Genomic DNA, 23003 nt, shown 5'->3' on the forward strand with positions numbered 1-23003 from the left:
ACACACACACACACACACACACACACACACACACACACACACACACAGACATACAGTGAGAGAGAGAGAGAAAGAGACAGAGAGAGAACACATAGAAAGGAAAAACAGAAATACCACAAAAATATCTCTTACTAGCCTTCTGAAAAATAAGTTGGCAATATTAAGAACCTTGACAAATTTGGAATCTTTGGGTCCAATAGTTATGATATTAGAATCTGAACTAAAGGAGGTGTGATGGTCAATATTGGCTGTTAACCTGACAGGATTTATAGTTACCTAGGAGACAACCTGTTGGGTAAGCTTATGAGGGATGTCTAGATTAGATTAATTGATCTAAGAAGACGTTCCTAATCTGGGATTCTAGATTCAATAAAAGGAAGAATTGAGCTGAGCACTGGTATTCATTGCACCCTGCGTCCTAACTTCAGATCCATTGTGTCTAATAGCCCATGTTTCTGTTGCTATGCCATTCTTGCCGTGATGACTTTTCCTGACTGGAAGCCAAAATAAAACTTTTCTTTCTATCTTCTTTCCTTCCTTTTCTTCCTTTCTTCTTTCTTTCCCTCCCTCCCTCTCTTTCTCCCTTTCTTTCTCCCTCCCTCCCTCCTTCGTTCCCTTCCTCCCTCTCTCCCTCCCTCCCTTCCTGACAGGGTTTCTCTGTGTAGTCCTGGCTGTTCTAAATTTGCTCTGTAAACCAGGCTGACCTTGAACTCACAGAGATCTGCTTGCCTCTGCCTCCAAAGTGCTGAGACATGCCTACACCACTGCCTGGCTAAAATTTTCTGTCCTTAAGTTGCTTTGGTCAGGTACTTTGTTAGGCAATCAGGAAAATAACTAATATACGAGACAGCAAAAGTTAAGAGATGGTAGTATATACAAAGACATTCATTGCAACATTTGTATTAGCAAAAATTAGGTTTTGAAACCAAACCCAAGTCCTCTGCAGGAATAACAAGTGCTCTTAACTACTGAGTTATCTCTCCAGTCACAGTAAAGAGTTTTTTAACATGTACTCTAAACATCTATGTTCCTTATGAGTTGTATAAATACAGTCACATATTAGTAAATTATGTACACTATTCCCCTAATAGAGAAAAGAAGTTTCTATGTTGATTTCTTTAATCTTAATGGTTTTATGTGTTTCCTGATTGTTTTTACTTTACTTTGTACATTTATATATCAAAGAATTAACAAGGAAAATGAATAATACACTAACTCTTCTTGAAAAAGAAACCTTTATTTGTAGCTAACTTATTTTACTCTCTTAAAACAGGGCATAGAATGCCACATTTGAGTGAAGGAACCAAGGGTCGGCAAGTAGGAAGTGGAGGAGATGGAGAGCGATGGGGCCATGACCGAGGATCCAGAGGCAGCCTCAATGAGCAGATTGCTCTCGTGCTCATCAGACTGCAAGAGGACATGCAAAATGTGCTTCAGAGACTTCATAAATTAGAAACATTAACTGCTTCACAGGTAAGTTGCTGAGTTTATTCTATTGTTGTCTTTTGTTTTTCGAGTCTATAAAGCAGTGTCTATATTGATGATACTTGCATGAAAACTTTTTTATATTTTAGATTTGCTTAAATACACATTTTCACAAGTTGACACAAATTATAATAATTCTTGATAACGATCAAATCACCTAGTTTTGAAGCTATTGTTTAAGAAAAGACTACCCTCAAAGATGAGTGCCATTTACACTAATAGAAAATTTTTAGAGCGTGAATTTGAGCAGTACAGAGGGTTAGGGACATAATTAAATGGCTCAGCATTCACAAGGCCCTGGGTTCAGTCTGCACAATGAAGAGAATAAAAAATTAGTACATTGAAGTTAGGGACTGGATACTTGGTATTAGAAGAAAAATTTCTACTAAACACTGAGTTTAAAGAACTAATAAAGAAATCTTTACTTACATTTAATAGTTATTATTAAAGAGTCATTCTTAGGTACTCATAGTGACACATGCCTTTGATCATAGCACTGGGGAGGCAGCCTGGTCTGCATAGAGAGTTCCAGGACAGCCATTGCTACATAGAGAGGCGCTATCTCAAAAACAACAACAACAACAAAAACCAAAGAAACAAAACTACAACAATAAGTTTTTGTGTAGTAAACATTTTCTATTTGTATTGTGTGGCTAGAGGTATGATATTAAGTTGTTAATTATTTAGGGTAAGTTAGTTTTAATATCAAAAATTTAAAACCAGAGATCAGTGTAGACTGATAGTTTGATCTTTACCATCTTTTGGCCCTGTGAGAATCAAAGATGTTAAACTCTTGAGATTCCTGAAAGTGTGAAAAAGTGGGTTTCTGATTCTTGTGCCTTCTCTTTTTCTCCTGTTTTTCTTGTTCAACTTCAATATGATAGTTTTTGGCTTGTCTTATTATATTTTATTTTGTTATATTTTATTATTATCTCTTGATAGCCTGTTCTTTTTTAATGTGGCAGAAAGGGAGTGGATCTGGATAGGAGGGGAGGTGGGAAGGACCTGGGAGGCATAGAGAGAGGGGAAATTGTAATAAGGATGTATTATGTTAGAAAAGAATTTATTTTCAATAAAAGGGGAAAAAAATGAACCCTTGAAAATGAAGTACAACAGAGACTGAGGGTATAACTTGGTGTTAAAATGTTTCCCTAGCATGTTGAAGGCCATGACTCCAAATCCTAGCACCACAAAAAATAAAAAGAAAAGACCCTATCTCTAGTCACTTATAAAAGCCCAAGAAGAACCCAGACATCCTAGTTTGCTGGATTTTCTTTTACACAAATTGCTATCCTTTAATGAATAAACTGAACTTAGTGTACCTGGAAGAATGGAAAGTGCTCTTAACCACTGAACCATCTCTCTAGCCCCCAACATTTTTCTTTTCTTTTTTTGGGGGGCAGGGTAGTGGTTTCAAAACAGGGTTTCCTTGTGCAGCCTGGGCTGTCCTGGAACTACCTCTGTAGACCATGCTGGCCTTGAACATACAGAGAGCCATTGCCTCTGACTCCTAAGTACTGGGACTGAAGGCATTTCCCATTGTGCCTTAAGCTATAGTCTAGGCTGTCCTCAAACTTTTGATCTTCCTGTGTCTGTCTGTTGCTTCAGCATCACATAGCCTTCTTTCTTTTGTAAAATAGTCTACTAGTCCAATTAGGGCTGTCCATATGCACATGGTGTGAAGCCATCACTAAAACATGGACAGTGTTCTGTTTATCGCATCCTCAAGGAAAAATGACTCTCCCCAAGCAGCCATCATGTGCTCCTAGCTCCTCATCTGTGAAGTGGGGATTCATGAGCACCTTTCCCATTCATGCTAGAATTTTGGCTGGCTTGATCTTGTTCAGGCATGGAGCATGAGTGCAAAGTTAAGTCTTTTCTAGAAGACAGTAGTTTATAGTATTCTTTCCCATTGTTTTTCATTCTTTAACGAATCACTTCTGAGATACCCCCTGTGTCTTAAGACGTATAAGGGTTGAAAATAGATATGCCATTGAGGGCTTAATTATTCTAAGTACTTTGAACAGTTATGAGTATCTTTATTAACTGTACCCCAGGGTAGAGAAGTTTGTCTAGCTAAGATTGGGAAGAGCAGTAATCTATGTATAAAACAAATATTTAGAAGTCATTTACATAAGTCCAGTTAGCAAAACAACAGTACTATGTTCCTAAGTCTGTGACCTTGCTAGCCATGGGTTTTGACCAGGTTTATAGTATCAGATATAAGTCAGCCTCCTGTGTGACAGGCCTCAAATAAATGTAGAAAGTGGTTGGTTTACCCAAACCAGTTACGCCACCATTGCACCAGAGGTTACATCTTGCCTGTCACGACAGTATTTTATATGCAGGGTCCAGTGTTAATGTCTTTTCTCCCCCAGTGGCACAGTGCACATTCTGGCACTATGAAAACTAGCTAACAGGGAAGAAGTTTCCAGGTTAGTTTCAGCTTAATTTATCACTACTGTGCAACCAAAGTGTGTGCTGTCTTCTCTTGAATGATCTCATTGATCATTCTATTTCTCTAACATTACAATAAATGGAGAAAGTGGAGTAATATGTTTTTAGTACATAATCTAAGTAAACTTGTCTTTGAAATGAGCTAAATTGAAATCTCAATTTTCTAAATTAGCTGAGAAGTTTTTTCTTAATTTACATCATAGCTCTTAATGATATGGAATATAGTTCATTTCTTATATTACATGTTGTGGGTTCCCAAAGAGAGTGTGAGTATTGTTTATAGTCATTTGATTAATAATAAGGCTGCAGTTCTCAAACATGTTTACAAGTTGATGGAAACTAGATTAAGCAAAGTTGAAGGACTAATAAGGCTAAAAGAAGAATTTAGATTGAAAAGTACTATAAATATATGAAATTATATATGCATATATATAATGACATTGTGGAAAGAGTAAATAAATAGTCTAAAAAACCATTTTGACATAATCTCATGTAGCGCATGCTGACCTCAGTGTAGTTAAGGATGATATTAAACATTTGATCCTCCAGTCTTTATCTTCTGAGTTCAGGGATTATAGGTAATCCAGTTCTTGGTTTGTGTGGTTCTGGGGATTAAATAAAAATGATTTATGCATTCTTGGTAAGAACTCTACTAGTTGAATTATATTTCAAATATTGATTTGAGGCATTATTTTTATAATTTTATATAATTTGAACTATATAAACAATATAAGGTATTTGTATGACTCACAGGTTTAGGGACCACCCACGCTGACCTCACAGCTCCCAAGTAACGGAATATGAACTTCTGAGCCTTTCTTCCTCCATCTCCCTAATACTGAGATTGCAGATATCACACACACACACACACACACACACACACACACACACACACACAGCACAAAACCCCCACATATTCACTCCCCCATGCCCCACTCACCCACACACCCACTTCTGTGATCAGTGTGGGCTTTAGTGTAATCAAAATTTAGGACAAAAAGAGAGAACAAGAGAACAAATTACTTATTCTACTTCAATAAATTGGAACTAGAAAAAAATGTTATGTGGGGCTATGGTTTTAATTTAGTTGGTGGAGTACTTGCCTAGCATGTAGGAAGCCCTACAATTTGATTACCAGTAGTGCATAAACCAGCTGTGTGTGTGTGTGTGTGTGTGTGTGTGTGTGTGTGTGTGTGTTTGTATGTGTGTAGTGTTGTAGTGTGGGGGGATAACACGGGATGGCTCATATCTGTAATCTTAGTATTAGGGAGATGGAGGCAGGGAGGATCAGAAGTTTACATTCAGTTACACTGGGAGTTGTAGGGGAAGCCTGGGCTAGATACCCTTTCTCAAAATAGAAACAAACAAACCAAAAAGAACCAAAATTAAACATTTTTTCATTGTGTCAAAGTTGTTACTTTTTGTTTGTATTTAAAGGTGAAATTATCATTGCAGACAAGTAATCAACCCTCCTCACAGGTAAGAATTTTAAATAAATTATAAGACATTACGATTTATGAGATACTTAGGTCATTAAATATGAAATCTACCCTTTAGAGCATTGGAGATAAAAAAATATATTTGGAGCTGTAGCCCCTTTGGTTGTTGCCTACTGTTTCCCTTCAGAGTGTTTTACTTTATTCTGTAATAAACTTTTTTTTTCCTACAATAAAAAAATTGGTTATGTTTATTTAAGTCTTAGAAGCCTGCTTACTGAGTATTGAATAATCTATCAGAGGAGAGATTTGTTATTAGTTTTAACTTTTTTTTGAATTATATATTAAGAATGTCTTCAAGTTTCTCTATGCAGTATTTAAGAGATAAATGACAAACTTCTTTTATTTTCTCAGAGAGCATCTTGGTGGCCCTTTGAGATGTCTCCTGGTGCAGTAACTTTTGCTATCATATGGCCTTTTATTGCCCAGTGGTTGGTGCATTTATATTATCAGAGAAGGAGAAGGTAATACTTGAGTTTATAATTGAAATAATACATAAACCCTTATAAGTTGTAGTACTGCTGGTAGGTAAGGAGATAGATCCATTTTATAGATTTATTGTCACTGTGAACATCTGTTGATCCTGAGACTAAAACTATGTTAGAAAAGATATCTATGGATTTCTAGGCACTTGTAAAACATGAATAATTTTTTCACTCAAATATGTGATGCATTTATACACTTTTAATTTATGTAACATGACATAACTATATGCTTCTTAAGTTTTATGACTACTGAAAACACCATGCTCTTAAAGGCTGTTTATCTAGAAACAGCTTTAACAGGATTTCAGAAGCTCAGAAGCATCAGTCAGCATTCTGGTAACACCTGTCCTTTACAATCTGTTTGTATGTGTGCTCTTTGAAGGTACAGACTTAACTCACTTCTACAATACTCAAATATTTTAGCTGAGTTTCAAACCCCTCTGTTAATTTTTTATTATTTTTATTTTATTTGAGGTATATTAGGTGTAGAGTCCAGGGTCTCATACTAGACAATCATTCTACTGCTGAGCTGTACCTTCTAGCTTCCCAAACTTTTCTTGTTTCTTTTGTGGAAAACCAACAGTTAGGGCTATGGAGATGGCTCAGTTGCCCCGCAAGCAAGAGGGACCTCAGTTTGACTTTCAGTCCCTGCAGAACAGAGCTGGTCATGGCTGCAAATGCTTGTAATGTCAGTGCTAAGGAGGCTAACACAGGCTGATAAGGACGGGGCCGGCTAGTATGGACTACTGGAGTTTTACTGCCTCCCTCTAAAACAGTGGTCTCAACCCTCTTATAATACTGTGATCCTTTAATATGGGTCCTCATGTTGTGGTGACCCCCAAAATAATGTTATTTTTGTTGCTACTTCATAATTGTACTTTTTCTGCTGTAATAAACCATAATGTAAATAGCTATATTTTCTAATGAATATGGGTGACCCTGTGAAAGGGTCGCAACCCAAGGGTTAAGAAGCCACTGCGAAGGCGTCTTCACCCTTTCACAGCCGTAGGAAGGTTAAGATCCACTGCTCTAAGAAATGATGCCTGGTGTTGACCCATGGCTCGACGTGAATCCAGTGTATACACGTGCGCCTACACATGTGCACACATGCAGCATATACACCCGCACCTGCATACACATGAACACATACATGCACACAGACACCCGCACCTACATACACATGAACACATACATGCACACACATAGACACCTGCACACACATGTTACACACCTGCATCTACACACACATGAACACATACATGCATACACATAGACACCTGCACCTGTACACACATGCACACATGCAGCATGTGTGCAGCACATACCTGCACACACATGAACACATGCACACACAGACACCTGCACCTAAACACACATGAACACCTGCACCTACATACACATGAACACATGTACCCACACACACATGCACACATGCAGGCCCCCAAACATATGCACACATGTATACACATGTACCTACACACATGAATATGTGGGCCGCAAACACATGCACACACATATACACCTGCACCTATACACACAAGCACATGCAGCATATACACATGCACTTACACACACATGAACACATGCAGGCTCCCCAAAACATGCACACACATATACACCAAAATATAAAATGAGAGAAATTCAGCATAGAACAACAATAATTCATTTTTTATTTAAGATTGAAGCAGCTTATCACATCTTGAATAGTTAAAAAAATAAGTGACATGTAGGCATGATAATTCATGCCTATAATCTTAGCACTGTGGGATGGAGTTAGGAGGAGCAAGAGTTCCAGGTTAGCCAGTTACATAGTAAAACCCTACCCTTAAAAAAAAAAAAAAAAAAAGGAAGAAAGAAAATTGGTTTAGCAGTTGTAGAATTATTGGATTTTTTTTTGTTGTTTATTTCTTTTTGTTCTTTATTCTTTGAACTTGAGTTTCACTTCGCTTAGCTGGCTGGATTGCAGGCTGACTTTGAACTTGCAGTGGTATCCTGCCTTAGCCTCCCAAGTGCTGGGGTTATGGGCCCGTACTACCACACACCTTTAAAAATTGGACTATTTTTTAAAAATGACTTCAGTAATTGATTTTCATTAGTGTGTCATTGCTAGCAGAACTCTAGTAAAGGAGGCTTACTGTTTCTTCTAAGTATCCTTTTAGTTGTTCAGAGATAGAGAAACAATAGTAAAGTTTACTGCTTGATCATTGAGGTTTTTACTGCTAGGTGATCTTTCCAGTGCACACTGTTCAGGACAGTGCATTTTAGTGTATGTTTAAACACAGTTTGCTCTGGATGTGGCAGACAATCCTGGGTGGGAGGTAGAAGTTTGAAAGGAAATTAGTTTTTAGGCTTGAGGGGACTTGGGTATCTTAATCTGGCATTTTTTTTTTTTTATTTTATTGAAAATTGATTCTTTTTTCGTACATTAGATCCTGATTATAGTTTTCCCTTCCTTTAATCCTCCCATTTCCTCTCAGCCTTCCCTCCCCTCCACTGTACAGAACTACTGTCTGATTTTCTCAAAGGACCAACTTTTTGTTTCATTGGTTCTTTGTATTGTTCCCTTTGTTTTCATTTTACTGATTGGAGCCCTCACTTTGATTTTTACTACAGTCTAATCTTCTTAGATGTGATTACTTCTTTTTGTTCTAGAGCTTTCAGGTGTGCTATTAGGTTGCTTGTATGAGATCTTTCCAGGGTTTGTTTTTTATGTAGGCCCTTAGTGCTGTAAATTTGCTTCTCAGCACCACTTCCAATTGTGTCCCATAAATTTCTTAAATTGTGCCTTCATTTTCATTGAATTCTATAAAGTCTTTAATTTCTTTCTTTATTCTGTCTTGACCCATTTTTCAATGAGTAGAATTATTCAGTTTCCATGAGTTTGTAAGCTTTCTGTTGTTTCTGTTTCTATTGTTGATATCCAGTTTTATCTGAGGTGGTCTGATAGAAAGCAGGGTGTTATTTCAGTTTTTTTGTATGTCTGAGTATGTGTCAATTTTGGAGGAAGTTCTGTGAGGTGGTGAGAGGCATATTCCTTTGTTTTTGGGTGGAGTTTTTTTTTTTTTTTAATATATGTGAGAAATGTGAATGCCCTTTTATTGGGAGCATACATGTGAAAAGCTGAAATGTCATCTTGGTTTATATTTTCTTTGATGATTATATAATGTCCTTTCCCATTTTTTCTGATTAGTTTTTTATTGTATTTTTTGTTATTAATTACAGTTTATTCACTGCATCTCTTCCTTCTCCCTTCCCAAACCCACCCTTCCTTCGTCTGCCCCACCCATACCCCTCCCTCAGTCTACTGATAGGGGAGGTCTTTCTCCCCTTTCTTCTGATCCCAGTCTATCAGGTCTCATCAGGAGTGGCTGCATTGTCTTCCTCTATGGCCTGGTAAGGCTGCAGGGGGGTACAGGAGGTAAACAAAAAGCAGGCCAATAAGTGCCGGGGCCAGCCGGGCAGAGTCGAACGGTTCTTGAGTTGGGCGTGAGGATTTATTAAAATTAATTTATTATTATTTATTTATTAAAATTAATAAAATAAACACACAGCACACAGGAAACTTTTTAAAGGTCCAGACTCGACAGCCACGGCAAAAGGCAGACTGCTGCAGCAAGCCTCAAGTCTCTGCCTGCCTCCTCTGTCTCCAGCCTTCTTCTCTGTCTCCAGCCTCCTTTTGCCATAACTGTCGGCCTGTCTTTTTTTTTTTTTTATATTATTATTTTTTTATTATTTTTTTCTTTTTAGTTACATTTTGTTAACTCTGTGTCCCAGCTGTATCCTGCTCCCTCATTCCCTCCCCAACCCCACACTCCCTCCCTGGTCTCTTCCCTGCCCCTTTCCAAGTCCACTGATAGGGGAGGACCTCCTCCCCTTTCATCTGACCCTGTTTTATCAGGTATCTTCAGGGCTGGCTGCAAAGTCCTCCTCTGTGGCCTAACAGACTGCTCCTCCCCGGGGGGGGGGGGGTGTCAAACAGCCTGCCCTTGAAATCCTGTTAGAAATAGTCCATGTTCCCCTTACTTTGGAAAACTACTTGGTTATTGAGCTACCATGGGCCACATCCGAGCAGAAGTTCTAGGTTATATCCATAGATGGTCCTTGGTTGAGTGTCAGTCTCAGAAAAGACCCTGTGCCCAGATATGTTTGGTCCTTGTAGAGCTCCTATCCTTTCCATATCATACTAACTTCCCTTCTTTCATATGATTCCCTGCACTCTGCCGAGGGTTTGGTTATGAGTCTTAGTGTCTGCTTTGAAACACTGCTAGGTAGAGTCTTTCAGATGCCTTTTGTGGTAGACTCCTGTCCTAAGTTCAATGCACATCCCATTTGTCTTTCTAAATGAGGATTAATCACCTTCGCCTGTGTCCACTTTCTTGATTATCTTCTTTAGGTGTGTAGATTTCATTATGTTTATCATATCTTGTAGGTCTATATAAGCGAGTATATACCAAGTTTGTCTTTCTCCTTCTGGGATACTTCACTCAGAATGATCCAGAGAACTTCTTCAGCTGATTAACACCTTCAGCAAAGTGGCAGGATACAAAATCAACTCAAAAAAATCAGAAGCCCTCTTGTATACCAAAGACAAAAAGGCTGAGAAAGAAATTAGGGAAACAACACCCTTCACAATAGCCACTAATAACATAAAGTACCTTGGTGTGACTCTAACCAAGCAAGTGAAAGACCTGTTTGAGAAAAACTTCAAGTCTCTGAAGAAAGAAATTGAAGAAGATCTCAGAAGATGGAAAGATCTCCCATGCTCATGGATTGGTAGGATTAACATTGTGAAAATGGCCATCCTGCCAAAAGCAATCTACAGATTCAATGCAATTCCCATCAAAATACCAACTCAATTCTTTACAGACCTTGAAAAAAAGATTCTCAGCTTCATATGGAGAAACAAAACACCCAGAATCTCCAAAACGATCCTGTACAACAACAGATCATCTGGAGGTATCTCCATTCCCGATCTCAAGCTGTACTACAGGGCAACAGTAATAAAAACTGCATGGTATTGGCATAGAAACAGAAAGGAGGATCAATGGAACCACATAGAAGACCCAGAAATAAACCCACACACCTATGAATACTCAATATTTGACAAAGAAGCCAAATCCATTCAATGGAAAAAAGACAGCATCTTCAACAAATGGTGCTGGACCAACTGGATGTCTACATGCAGAAAAATGAAAATAGATCCATATTTATCACCCTGCACAAAACTAAAGTCCAAGTGGATCAAGGACCTCAACATAAAACCAGATACTCTAAATCAGCTGGAAAAAAAAGTGGGAAACAGCCTAGAACTCATTGGCACAGGAGACAACTTCCTGAACAGAACACCAACAGCACAGGCTCTAAGAGCAACAATCAATAAATGGGACCTCATGAAACTGAAAAGCTTCTGTAAAGCAAAAGACACTGTCATCAAAACAAATAGACAGCCTACAGATTGGGAAAGAATCTTCACCAACCCTTTATCTGACAGAGGGCTAATATCCAGTATATATAAAGAACTAAAGAAGCAGAAAAGCAACAAACCAAGTAATCCACTTAAAAAATGGGGAACAGAGCTAAACAGAATTCTCGAAAGAGGAACATCGGCCTGTCTTTTTATTGTAGAGTTTCTGAGCCAGAGTAGAAACATCTCAGAACAATAGGTTAATTTGCACAAGGAGCTAGAGGAAGAGGTGTGACCCTCACAAGCTATCCCACCTGCTGTCACAAACAAAAGGAGATGGACTTGCAAGTTCTCTGCCATTAGTAAAGGCCTGCTAAAAGCCATCTCTCCGCTGAGATTTAAATATCAAAGCCGGCCACTTGGAGTCAGGGCTCCCGACAAATAAGTTCATATAAGAGACAGTCCCTGTGCCCATTACTATGGAACCCACTTGGACACCAAACTGCCATGGGCTACATCTGTACAGGGCTTCTAGGTTATCTCCATGAATGGTCCTTGGTTGGGGTATCAGTCTCAGAAAAGACCATGTGCCCAGGTTTTTTGGTTCTGTTGCTCTCCTTGTGGAGCTTCTGTCCTTTCCAGGTCTTATTATTTCCCACTTCTTTCCTAAGATTTCTCTGCACTCTGCCCAATGTTTGGCTATAGGTCTCAGCAACTGCTTTGATGCTTTGCAGGGTAGAATCTTTCAAAGGCCCTCTGTGGTAGGCTCCTGTCCTGTTCCCTGTTTTTTCCCTCTTCTGATGTCTATCGTCTTTGCATTTCTGAATGAGGATTGAACATCTTACCCAGAGTCCTCCTTCTTGATTAGTTTTCTGTAGGTGTATAGACACATGCTAGAGAGGATGTGGAGAAAGGGGAACCGTTCCTCTTTCACTGCTGGTGGGAGTGTAAACTTTTACAACCACTTTGGAAATCAATCTGGTGCTTTCTCAGATAGTTAGGAATAGTGCTACCTCAAGATATGACTACTCCTAGGCATATATCCAAAATATGCTCAAGTATATAACAAGGACATTTGCTTAACCATGTTTGTAGCAGCTTTATTCATAATAGCCAGAAGCTGGAAACAACCCAGGTGTTCCTCAGTTGAGGAATGGATACAGAAATTGTGTATATTTACAGCAATTAAAAACAAGGAAATCATGAAATTTGCAGCCAAATGGTGGGAACTGGAAAAGATCATCTTGAGTGAGGTATCCCAGAAGCAGAAAGACACACAGGGTATATACTCACTCATAAGTGGATGTTAGACATCCACAATACAGGATAAACATACAAAAATCTGTACACTTACAGAAACTGATTAGTTTTTTCTTGAAGTCTATTTTGTTACCCACTTGCTTCTTAGGTCCATTTGCTTTGAATATCTTTTTCCAACCCTTTACTCTGAGGTGATACCTTAGACGTGAAGGAGTATTTCTTACATGCAGCAGAAGGATGGATCCTATTTTCTAATTCATTCTGTTAGTCTGTGTCTTTTTGTTTGGTAATTGAGACCATTAACATTGAGAGATATCAATGACTAATGATTGTTGATTCTTGTTATTTTGTTGTTGTTAAGGGGTGGTAGTTTGTTCTTTTGTTGTTTGTGTGTTTCCCTTTTGATTTTGCTAGTGTGCAGTGACTTACTTTTTGTGTTTTAATGTGTGCAGTTAACTTCCTTAGTTTGGAGTTTTCCTTCTAGCATCTTCTGTAGGGCTGGATTTGTAGATAAATATTGTTTAAACTTGACTTAATCATGGAATCTTATTTTCTCCTTCTATGGTGATTGAAAGTTTTGCTGAGTATAGTAGTCTGAACTGCTGTCTGTGGTTGCTTAGTGTCTACTGTACAATTGTCGAGGCCTTCCTGGCTTTTAGTCTCCATTGAGAAATCAGGTATAATTCTAATAGGTCTGCCTTTATATGTCACGTGGTCTTTTTACTCTTGCAGCCTTTAATATTCTTTTTTTTTTTTTTTTTGTTCTGTGTTAAAGTTTAGTGCTTTGATTATTATGTGGTACAGGGACTTTCTTTTCTGGTCCAATCTGTTTGGTATTCTATATACTTCTTGTATCTTCATAGACATCATCTTTAGGTTAGGAAATTTTTTTTTCGATGAGTTTTTTGTTTTGTTTTTTGAGACAGGGTTTCTCTGTGTAGCCTTGACTGTTCTGGACTTGCTTTGTAGACCAGGCTGGTTTCAATCTCACAGAGATCCACCTGCTTCTGTCTCCCAAGTGCTGGGATTACAGGCATGTGCCACTGTACCCGGCTTCTATGATTTTTGTTGAAAACATTTTCTGGGCCTTTGAGCTAGGAATCTTCTTCTATTCCTATTATTTTAGGTTTGGTCTATTCATAGTGTCCCAGATTTTCTGAATGTTTTGTATTGGAGTTTTGTAGATACAACAATTTCTTTGATCAATATATCCATTTCTTTTACAGTATTTTCAGTGCCTGAGTTTATTTCTTTTATTTCTTGTGTTTTGTTGATGAATCTTGTCTTTGTAGTTTGTGTATGAATTCCTGAATTTTTCATTTCCAGATTTCCCTCACTTTGTATTTTCTTTTGCTTTTATTTATTTTCATGTCTTCAACAGTTTTTTTAAATTCATTTTTTATAACTTATTCACTTTATATCTTGATTGTGTCCTACTCCCTCATCTCCTCCTGGTCCCATCCACCCTCCCTCCCTCTTCCTTCTATTCCCCTCCCCTAGTTCATAGAAAGTGGGAGCCGTTCTCCCCTACCATGTGATGCTATCCTATCAAGTCACATCAGGACTGTCTGGGTCCTCTTCCTCTGTGGCCTGGTAAGGCCTTCTCTCCAGGGGGAAATGATTGAGGAGCAGACAACTGAGTACACGTCACTGTTAACCCTTGCTCCTCTTACAAGGGAACCCACATGGAGACTAAGCTGGGCTACATCTGAGCAGGAGGTCCATGTCGTTTCCAAGCATATTCCTTGGTTGGTGCATCATTCTCTGCAGGCCCCCTGTGCCCAGAAATTTTGACTTTGTTGGTCTCCTTGTGGAGTTCCTGTTCCCTCTGGGTCCTATCTTCCCACTCATCCATCAGATTCCCTGTCTTCTGTTCAAAGTTTGGCTGTGAGGCCCAATATCTGCTTAATTCCTTGCTGGGTAGATTCTTTCAGAGAACATGTTTGGAAAGCTCCCATCCTGTTCCCTTTCTTCAACTGCTTCAGTTATCTATTTGCTCTTCTGAGTGAGAATTAAGCATCCTTCCTAGGGCCCTCCTTGTTACTTATTTAGTTTAGGTCTGTGGATTGTAGTATGGTTATTCTGTATTATATGGCAAATACCACTTTTAATGAGTATATACACTATTCTTGTCTTTCTCGTTCTGGGTTACCTCACTGAGTATGATCTTTTCTAGTTCCATCCATTTGCCTGCAAAATTCATGATTTCCTTGTTTTTAATAGCTGAATAGTATTCCCATGTGTAAACGTACCACAGTTTCTTTATTGATTCTTTGGTTGAGGGACATCCAGGTTGTTTACAGATTCTGGCTATTATGAATAAAGCTGCTATGAACACAGTTGAGCAAATGTCCTTCTTGTATGGTTGAGCATCTTTCAGATATATGCATAAGACTGTGGTATAGCTGGGTCTTGGTGCAGTACTATTTCCAATTTTCTGAGAAAGCACCAGATTGATTTCCAAAGTGTTATATAAACTTGTACTCGTTTCCTTCAACTGTGTTTTCTTAGCTTCTTTAGGGATTTATTCATTTCCTTCACTTGGTGTTTTCCTGGGTTTCTTTAAGGACTTCTATCATCTCATAGTTGGTTTCAAAGTCTTTTCCTTGTGCTTCAGCCATGTTGGAATATATAGGGCCTGCTATGATAGTGTTAGCTAGGCAGCAGTGGAGACTGGCTGTTGTTTTGTTTTTGTGTTGGCATCTGGGTTTGGGATGACAGTGTAAAAATGTCTCAGTGCTGACTTTTGGATTTATCATTGTTAGATGGGTCTTTTATTGTTTTTATTTCCACTTTGGATTTTCAGACAGAGTAATGGCTATGCATTGCCTGTTCAACTAGTGTATTCCGAGCAAATGCCTGCCTGTCTTGGAGTATTTGTATCTGGGAAAAGTTGGGGAAGGAAGGTTGAAGCATAAGGTCTTTGTGATCCATTGGGGATGGGGTCAGAGAGGAAAGGGAAACCAAGGCAGGTTTATAGCTACAGAGCTGGGGATGAGACCTGGGATTGCAGCTTTAGGAGAGGTATGGCTGTACCTTTAGCCCACTTGTTGTCCTGGGAGGAGCTGCCCTTGGATTAACAGGAGATGCCTGATGGAATGAGGGCTGGGACAAACTAACAAGTGGTAGGAGAGAGGTTAGGAAGGGATGGTCTGGGGGTCCACAGATGTTGGGAGGGGTGAGGAAAGGATGCAGCTGGTTATACAAGCTTGTTGCAATGCTAGGGACAAGACTAGGGGATTGGGTATGGGGTAACAGAGAGAAGGGCTGTGGGAAGTCTACTGATTTTCTGGCAGGCGTGACCTGTTCTTTTTTTTTTTTTTCTCTCCCCCCAGGGGCTTAATCTGGTAATTTAAAATCTCATAGTAAAGGAAAGGTGACTGTAGTTTGGAAAAGAATATTTTAAAGAAGAAAGATGTCTCAGTCTTGGATTGTGATTTGCTGCTTTGCTTATTTTGGTAGAAGAGTAGATATTCAGAGATTTCTTATGTTGTCACTTCTTGCATATGATGAAAAGAGCAACATCTGCAGATTTCTTGTTTAACACAGTTCCTAAGAATTTTAGCTCAGTCTCTGCTAGGAAAAAATGTTCTTGAACAGGCTCCATTAAAAACTTGAACAACACCCTGAAGTTTTGAAGATCTTGAGTGATATTTATTGACACTTTAGAAAATTGGGAGTTCAGGAAGTAAATTGTTTGCTGCTATGCAAAGGACCTTGTGTATCAATCTGCATCATGTCCTCTGGTCCTTGATAAGTGTGGTGAATTGTGCAGATACCCAACAGATAACACTTCTGCTACTCTTTGTCTGGCATTTCAGTTTTCTTTTTCCATAGGAATTTTATTCCTGATGCAGAAATTCCCCTGTTGCTTAAAATCGATTATTTAAAATGTCACTCATATCTAGGAAATGCATATAAGTTTTCTACAGAACTTAAGGAATATTACACCTTGGGGCTGTAGAGATGGTTCAGCTTTTAAGAGCACGTACCATTCTACCAGAGGACACTAGTTTGGTTTCCAGTACCCATGTTGGTGATTCACAACTGTCTCTAACTCCAGGGGATCTGATGCCCTCTTCTAGCCTCCGTGGACACATGAATTCTTGTGCACATGTCCATCTCCCCTTTAATATATACTAAAAATAACAAAATATTACTTTGGCAATGAGGTGCATATGAGTATGTCTAGAGACAGGAATGAATACATATTGAGAATTTCAGGTATTTTGGCATCTTGAGCTTGCTATATATTCTTTCCAGCAGTGGAGCCTTTTGCAAATCACATGTTGACAATTGTGCTCTGAACTAGCAAGACTACTCTTATCTGGTAGCTCGCTCTACTTTCATAAACCCGTCAATGTATATCCATGTTTTGAGGTATATGTTTCTCTATCCACACCGCCCCCATCACTGAACTGAGCTAGGAGCCTGCTTTATTTAATCTCTGAATCTTAGAAAACTATGAGAATTAGAAGGTAAATTGAAATTATAAATTGAAATTATTTATTAAAAACTGCTTGAAGTCTGTTACATAATAGCTTGGTATACAGCATATACTTAGCATGTGAAAGGTCCTGGACCTAGCCCTCACACCAGCAACAAGTAAGTAAAAACATAGGAGCTGGAGAGATGGCTCAGCAGTTAAGAGCACCGTATGCTCTTATTAGAGGTCTTGAGTTCAATTCCCAGCAACCCATGGTGGCTCATAACCATCTATAATGAGATCTGGCACCCTCTTCTGGTATATATGTAATAAATAAATAAAATAAATCTTAAAAAAAAATTAAAAACATAGAAAACTGTTTGATAATTTCAGTGCCTGCAATTACATCTTTCTTACAAAGCTGAGACAACATAAAGTAACTTTATAATGAGCATTTGTAGTTGTATCTTGAATTTGAATGTTGTGTTATTGTCCAGAAAATTTCTTGGTATGAATGTGCTTCGTATTCAGGTTTCATTTATACTTATAAAAAATTGGTTTTTACTTTTTTTTTTCTTATAGAAAACTAAACTAGAAGAAAATGGCATTTTACTCAAGACTGCTGGGCCTGGATGACCTAAGAAATGATTGTGGAATTCGCAAGAAAAATCTCAGTTTGTGATGATTACATTTCTTTTTTGTCCAATAGTTCGGTTTATATATATATATATATATATATATATATATATATATATATATATATTCTTTGCACTACACAAATGGTAACATTTTAAGGACTAATATGCTGATACTTGAAAAATCAAATCTCATGTAGGTTTTAAGTAGCATTCATAGATTGACTCTTTTTGAGCTTGAGGACATTAAGTTATTCATTATTGTTCAGTAACATATTTACCTGATTTTCTCCCATAAGAAATATAAACTGCTTTTCTAAGGCATAGTTATGATTATGAGATAAAATTTATAATTTTTACTTTTCTAAATTAAACACAAGAAAAAGTGCAAGGCCAAGAGTGGATTTTAAATGAGGTTAAATCAGTTTTGTATCAGTCATTGTTAGCCAAGTGGCAGAAAACCAGTTGAAGAGTCCTCTACATTCTTTGTGGTCCACACAGAAGTTGCGGGCTTTCACAACTTAGAAAATCATTGTCTTGTGCACTATGCTTACTTTTTACAAATGATTCACTAAACAGACTCAACTTGATGATGGAATGATGACTAGGCCTAATATAGTTGTAAAAGTGTATTATGAGTCTACACAGATGATTAATCAGATTTTAATTCAATCATGCACACTTAGTCCTTTGCAATCCATTGTTCTTTAAGTGAGGATATGTACTGTCTGCTTCATAGGTGCTTTGCAATAAAACGAAAACTTATATTGTTTTTACTAAGGTAACAAACATGAAAATCCTATTGTCTGCAAGTGGTAAATGACAATATGGATTATTAACCTTAGTGCCTCAGTTTTTCCTGTTAGGCATACTTCACAAGGGTATCAGAAGGACTTTCCGCCTACAGGTCTCTCTGTCTACATAATTAAGGAATGCCTAGCTAATGGAAATTTATGTTCCTTCTAGCCATTATAACAAGAGGAAGATTAATGGAGATACTGGAAGAACTGTATTTGGAAAAAAAATCCTTCTTCTATTCTTTCCCAAAGCTGTGCTAACTCATATTTATACTTTGAAGATTTAATTTAAAAACTCTAAAAAAATATTTTGTGCTTTTCCTTTGAGATAGAGTCTTTGTAGCGCATGGCAGCTTCCAGTTCACACGGTAGCTAAAGATAATCTTGAACCCCTGATGTTCCTGCCTCCACTCTTCTTCAGTTTCTGGGACCACAGGCATGCACCAAGTCTGGCTTTGTACAGTAAAAACTTTTAATGCATTCTTGATATGTAGGATGTTGGGGAGATTAGCATTAGGTATTGAATATTTTCACTAAGAGGGAAAGAATCCATCTTCACTATATAGGGTTGTTCTTTGAAGAAAAAGTATGAGAATGTAATTTGCTTATCCTGACTTTACAAAAAAAAAATAACCTGTAAATTAGTTTTTAAATTGTGTATCACAACTTGGTTGATCTGTCTAAAATGATCTACTGGCATTTGCTTAAGAATAAAAACCCCCAAATCTTTCTTCTACTTTTTAGAAGGATTTTTTTTTTAAATTAGAAAACAAGTTGCTATCATTAAATGATGGCTTTTTTTTATATAGATAAAATGCAAATCAAGGATGTAACCAGTTGCGATTCATTGCAAGTAGTCAAGGGTAACTAACTCCTAAGGGCAACCATTTGTATCTTATACAATAATTACTTTATAGTTTGAAAAGCACTTTGCACACAGTTCTTGTATATAAAATATGTAATTATAGGATATAGTGGTAATGCTTTAAAACATGAACCTCATTTTAAAAATGACAGCCACGGTATTTTTTTAATGATCTGCCTTTCTGTTTATTGTAAAACTAAGTTAAAAATAAAAGGTTAATGAGAAATGAAATGGTTTTTGTTACTTTGTTAACTGTATTGATTGTGTACAAAGCTAAAGTGAGAACATAAAGTAGTTCATATATAGTAATCCTGAATGGCAGGCAGGAAATAAAACTCTTATACATGCCAAGCATCTGGGGTACAAAGGTACAATTCCAGTACCATGCAAAAAGAGAAGTTCATGAGACTAAACAAAACCACAGTAGTGTAAATAATTTGATAAACATTTCAGAAATGAATGCAATTTAACTGTTTGTCATCTGATTGAGGATGTTAGTAATATACACAATTAAGGAATGTTATGTTTTTTAAATTAGTTTTTAAAAAACAAGATAGGGTTTTACTATTTAGCTCATGCTGGCCTCAGCCTTGAAGCAATCCTCTTGCCAGTTTAAGTTTCACAGATGTTAAGCTGGAAAAGTAAAGGTACAGAGTAAGGTTTGCTTAGACTCCTCTGGTGCTGTCTCTGGCCTCACTACAGAGGTCTCCAGTGAAGGGGCATTTATACCTACCCACATACAGACAGATGATTTCCTAGTATTCACTATTTCACCTTGACTTCAGCCTAAACAATGTTTACACCAAACAGGCATATTTGGGGTGACATTCTGTTTCTTCAGATAGGTAGATTTCTGTGGGGAACAATCAAGACCATTTATCTCATTGTTTTGGTTTTTCTTTTACAAGCATCTGAATGTAGTTTTTGGACAGGTATAAATTTAGAGAAATCATTTATTTCCAGTAAATACCATCACAACCTGGTGGCAGACTATTAGGTGACAGTAGCTGCATATTTCTGTGATAACAAACTATAATTTTCTACTCAAGGGCTGTGCTGTCTTGTTTTATCTCAAACTTGACCCAGGCTAGAGTTATCTGAAAGGAGGGAAGCTTAATTGAGAAAATGCCTTCATAAGATCTGGTTGTAGGGCATTTTCTTAATTAGTTAACTAAAGGGGGGAAGGCCCAGCCCATTGTGGGTGGTGCCATCCCTGGGCTGGTGGTCCTGGCTTCTATAAGGAAGCAAGCTGAGCAAGCCAGTAAGGAGCACCCCTCCCTAAGTTCTGCATCAGTTCCTGTCTCCAGGTTCCTACCCTGTTTGAGCTTCTGTGATGACTCCCTTTGATGATGAACAGGGATGTGGAACATAAGCTGAATGAGCCCTTTCCTCCACAACTCTCTTTTTTTCATGGTGTTTTCATCATGGCCATCAAAACTCTAAGACAAGAAATAAGTCCAGTGCAGTCATGTTTCTGGTTTGCATATTTTTGGGAGTGCGTGTGCTCATGTCACAGCACATGTATGGATGTCAAAAAACATTCACAGTCCTCTCCTCCCACTGTGTGGTTCCTGGAGACTGAACTCAGGTGCTCAGGATTAGTGGCAAATGCCTTTACTTGCTGAACCACTTGCTGGCCCTAGTTTTTGCTTTACCTCATTCATGTAAATAATCTATATTAGTTACTTTTCTATTGCTATGATTAAGGTAACATGACCATGGCAGCTTATTAAAAAAAGAAGTTGGGGTTATTGAGATTGCTCAGTGGTTGAGAGTACTGGCTGTTCCTCCAGAGGACCTGGGTTCAATTCCCAGCACCAACATGGCAACTCAAAACTGCAACTACAGTTCTAGGAGTTCTGACACTTTCACCCAGATATACATCCAGGCAAAACACCAGCGCATAAAAAAAAAAAAAAAAAAGTCTTGTTGGGCAGTGGTAGTGTAGGCCATTAATCCCAGCACTCAGGAGGCAGAGGCAGGTGGGTCTCTGAATTTGAGGCCAGCCTGGACTAGAGAGAGAGTTCCAAGACAACCAGGGTTACACAAAGAAACCCTGATTTGAAAAAGACTTTATTTGGATCTTACGGTTTCAGAGGGGCAGAGTTGACGATGGTGGAACAGAGGTAGCAGGCAGAGGACTTTTGAAACAGTATCTGAGTACTCACATCTTAACTACAAGCAAGGGCGGAGAGCACGCTGGGAGTGACTTGAGTCTTTTGAAACCTCAGTGTTCACTCCCAGTGACATACCTCCCAATTCTTCCCAACAGTTCCATCAACCAGGGACCAAGTATTCAAACATGAGCCTATGGGGCCATTCTCTTTTAATCAGTCACACAGTTAAAAGAAACAACAGTGCTAGAACCTTAGGTTAGATAATCTTGAAAGCAGAAGTAATTTAAAAAAAAAATCACATTCTGTACAGATAGGTAATGAAAAAGGAAACATAAATGTGCAAAGTGTTTATGGTTTACTCTGTCAATGAAAAAAACACCACCAACTACTATGAAAATAGGCCAGCTTACAAAAGAACCAAAAAAAGTAGAAAAAGTCATTTCATATAAATTTATTCATCTATGAAGAGAACTTGATATCTTCCTGCCCTTCTCTTTGTATATTCATATCTAGAACAGTGTTTTCTTTGTATAAATGCATCCCTTTTTATTCAGCCATCCATTTACAAGCTTTTCTACTTCAGTGCTATATTCATCTAGCCCCAGGAAAGCCAGGACCCCTCAGTAATCCACAGCAAAATTTAATTTTACTGTAATCAGTTGTCCAATGAAATGATTTAAGAAGCAACTAGGGGCTTACTTCTGCAGACTCATTACAATCCTCATAGCTGGGACCCAGACCTGCCAGAGGCCAGACTCCTCTGACTTCTAGTTTGTTTCTAAATTTGGCTCTGCTTATTCTAATTCTACAAAGTAGTTAGTATTTGTGTGTGTGACTGGGGATTAGACACAGGGTCCTTTGCATATGGGTAAGCATTTGTTATCTTCAGTCTCCAAAGTAATTACATCATTCTCCAATATATTAGTACTCAATTTTATCCTGCCCATATCATTGCAACCGTTAACCATTTTTTTATTCCAAAGGCTTTTTTTCTTTCTACTACTTGAAAACACTATAAAAGGGTGCTACAGATAGATTGTAAATAGATTGTAGAATTATGCTGTCACCTGAAAGTGACTCATATTAGATGAAGTTGTCGTAACTATATTTTGAATATTTTGATATTAAAAAGGAGACGGGACCACTAAGTAGTCATTACTAAAGTAGGCGCAGTAAGGACTCAATCCCCAGCACCAGTTATGCTACGCATGTTGGTGTAACAGATTTCTGCTTCTCTCATCTTTGCAAACTACATTATATCTGGGCTGTGACTAAGTGTGATGGAACATAAAAACACTAAAGTCAATGTACAAGAACCTTACTTAGGACATATTTAAATCAACTTTGCTCTTCTAGAGAAAAGCTGAAAGCCTCAATTAGTTTAAGATAAGACTTGTGAACTGATTCTTAGTACATATTCTTGGAAAGAACGATGCTCAAAATCATTGGTTACAGTTATATTTACTAAGCAGAAGTAGTTATTCCTCTTTGTCTCCGATGATGTTAGAAACGATATAATGTAAAGTATAATATTTTTCTATTAAAACTGAACAAACTATTAAAATCTCTTAGAGCA

The 23003-nt window shown here is 37.9% G+C and overlaps 1 protein-coding gene across 8 annotated transcripts in view; it reads left to right on the plus strand.

Annotated features, from left to right (window-relative positions):
- Acbd5 (acyl-CoA binding domain containing 5) overlaps positions 1 to 19541 on the plus strand; it is a 47890-nt gene extending 28349 nt beyond the window's left edge. For all 8 annotated transcript variants that reach the window (XM_055608533.1, XM_055608538.1, XM_055608535.1 and 5 more), the window contains 4 exons: positions 1274 to 1473; positions 5380 to 5421; positions 5793 to 5902; positions 17596 to 19541. In XM_055608533.1, the coding sequence (XP_055464508.1) occupies positions 1274 to 1473; positions 5380 to 5421; positions 5793 to 5902; positions 17596 to 17608 (365 nt within the window). In that variant the 3' untranslated portion in view covers positions 17609 to 19541. The remainder of the gene's footprint in view (positions 1 to 1273; positions 1474 to 5379; positions 5422 to 5792; positions 5903 to 17595) is intronic.
- The last annotated feature ends 3462 nt before the right edge of the window (positions 19542 to 23003 follow it).

The sequence above is a fragment of the Psammomys obesus genome, unplaced genomic scaffold (assembly GCF_907164565.1).
Source record: "Psammomys obesus unplaced genomic scaffold, mPsaObe1.curated_primary_1811, whole genome shotgun sequence".
NCBI classification, from domain to species: Eukaryota; Metazoa; Chordata; class Mammalia; order Rodentia; family Muridae; genus Psammomys; species Psammomys obesus.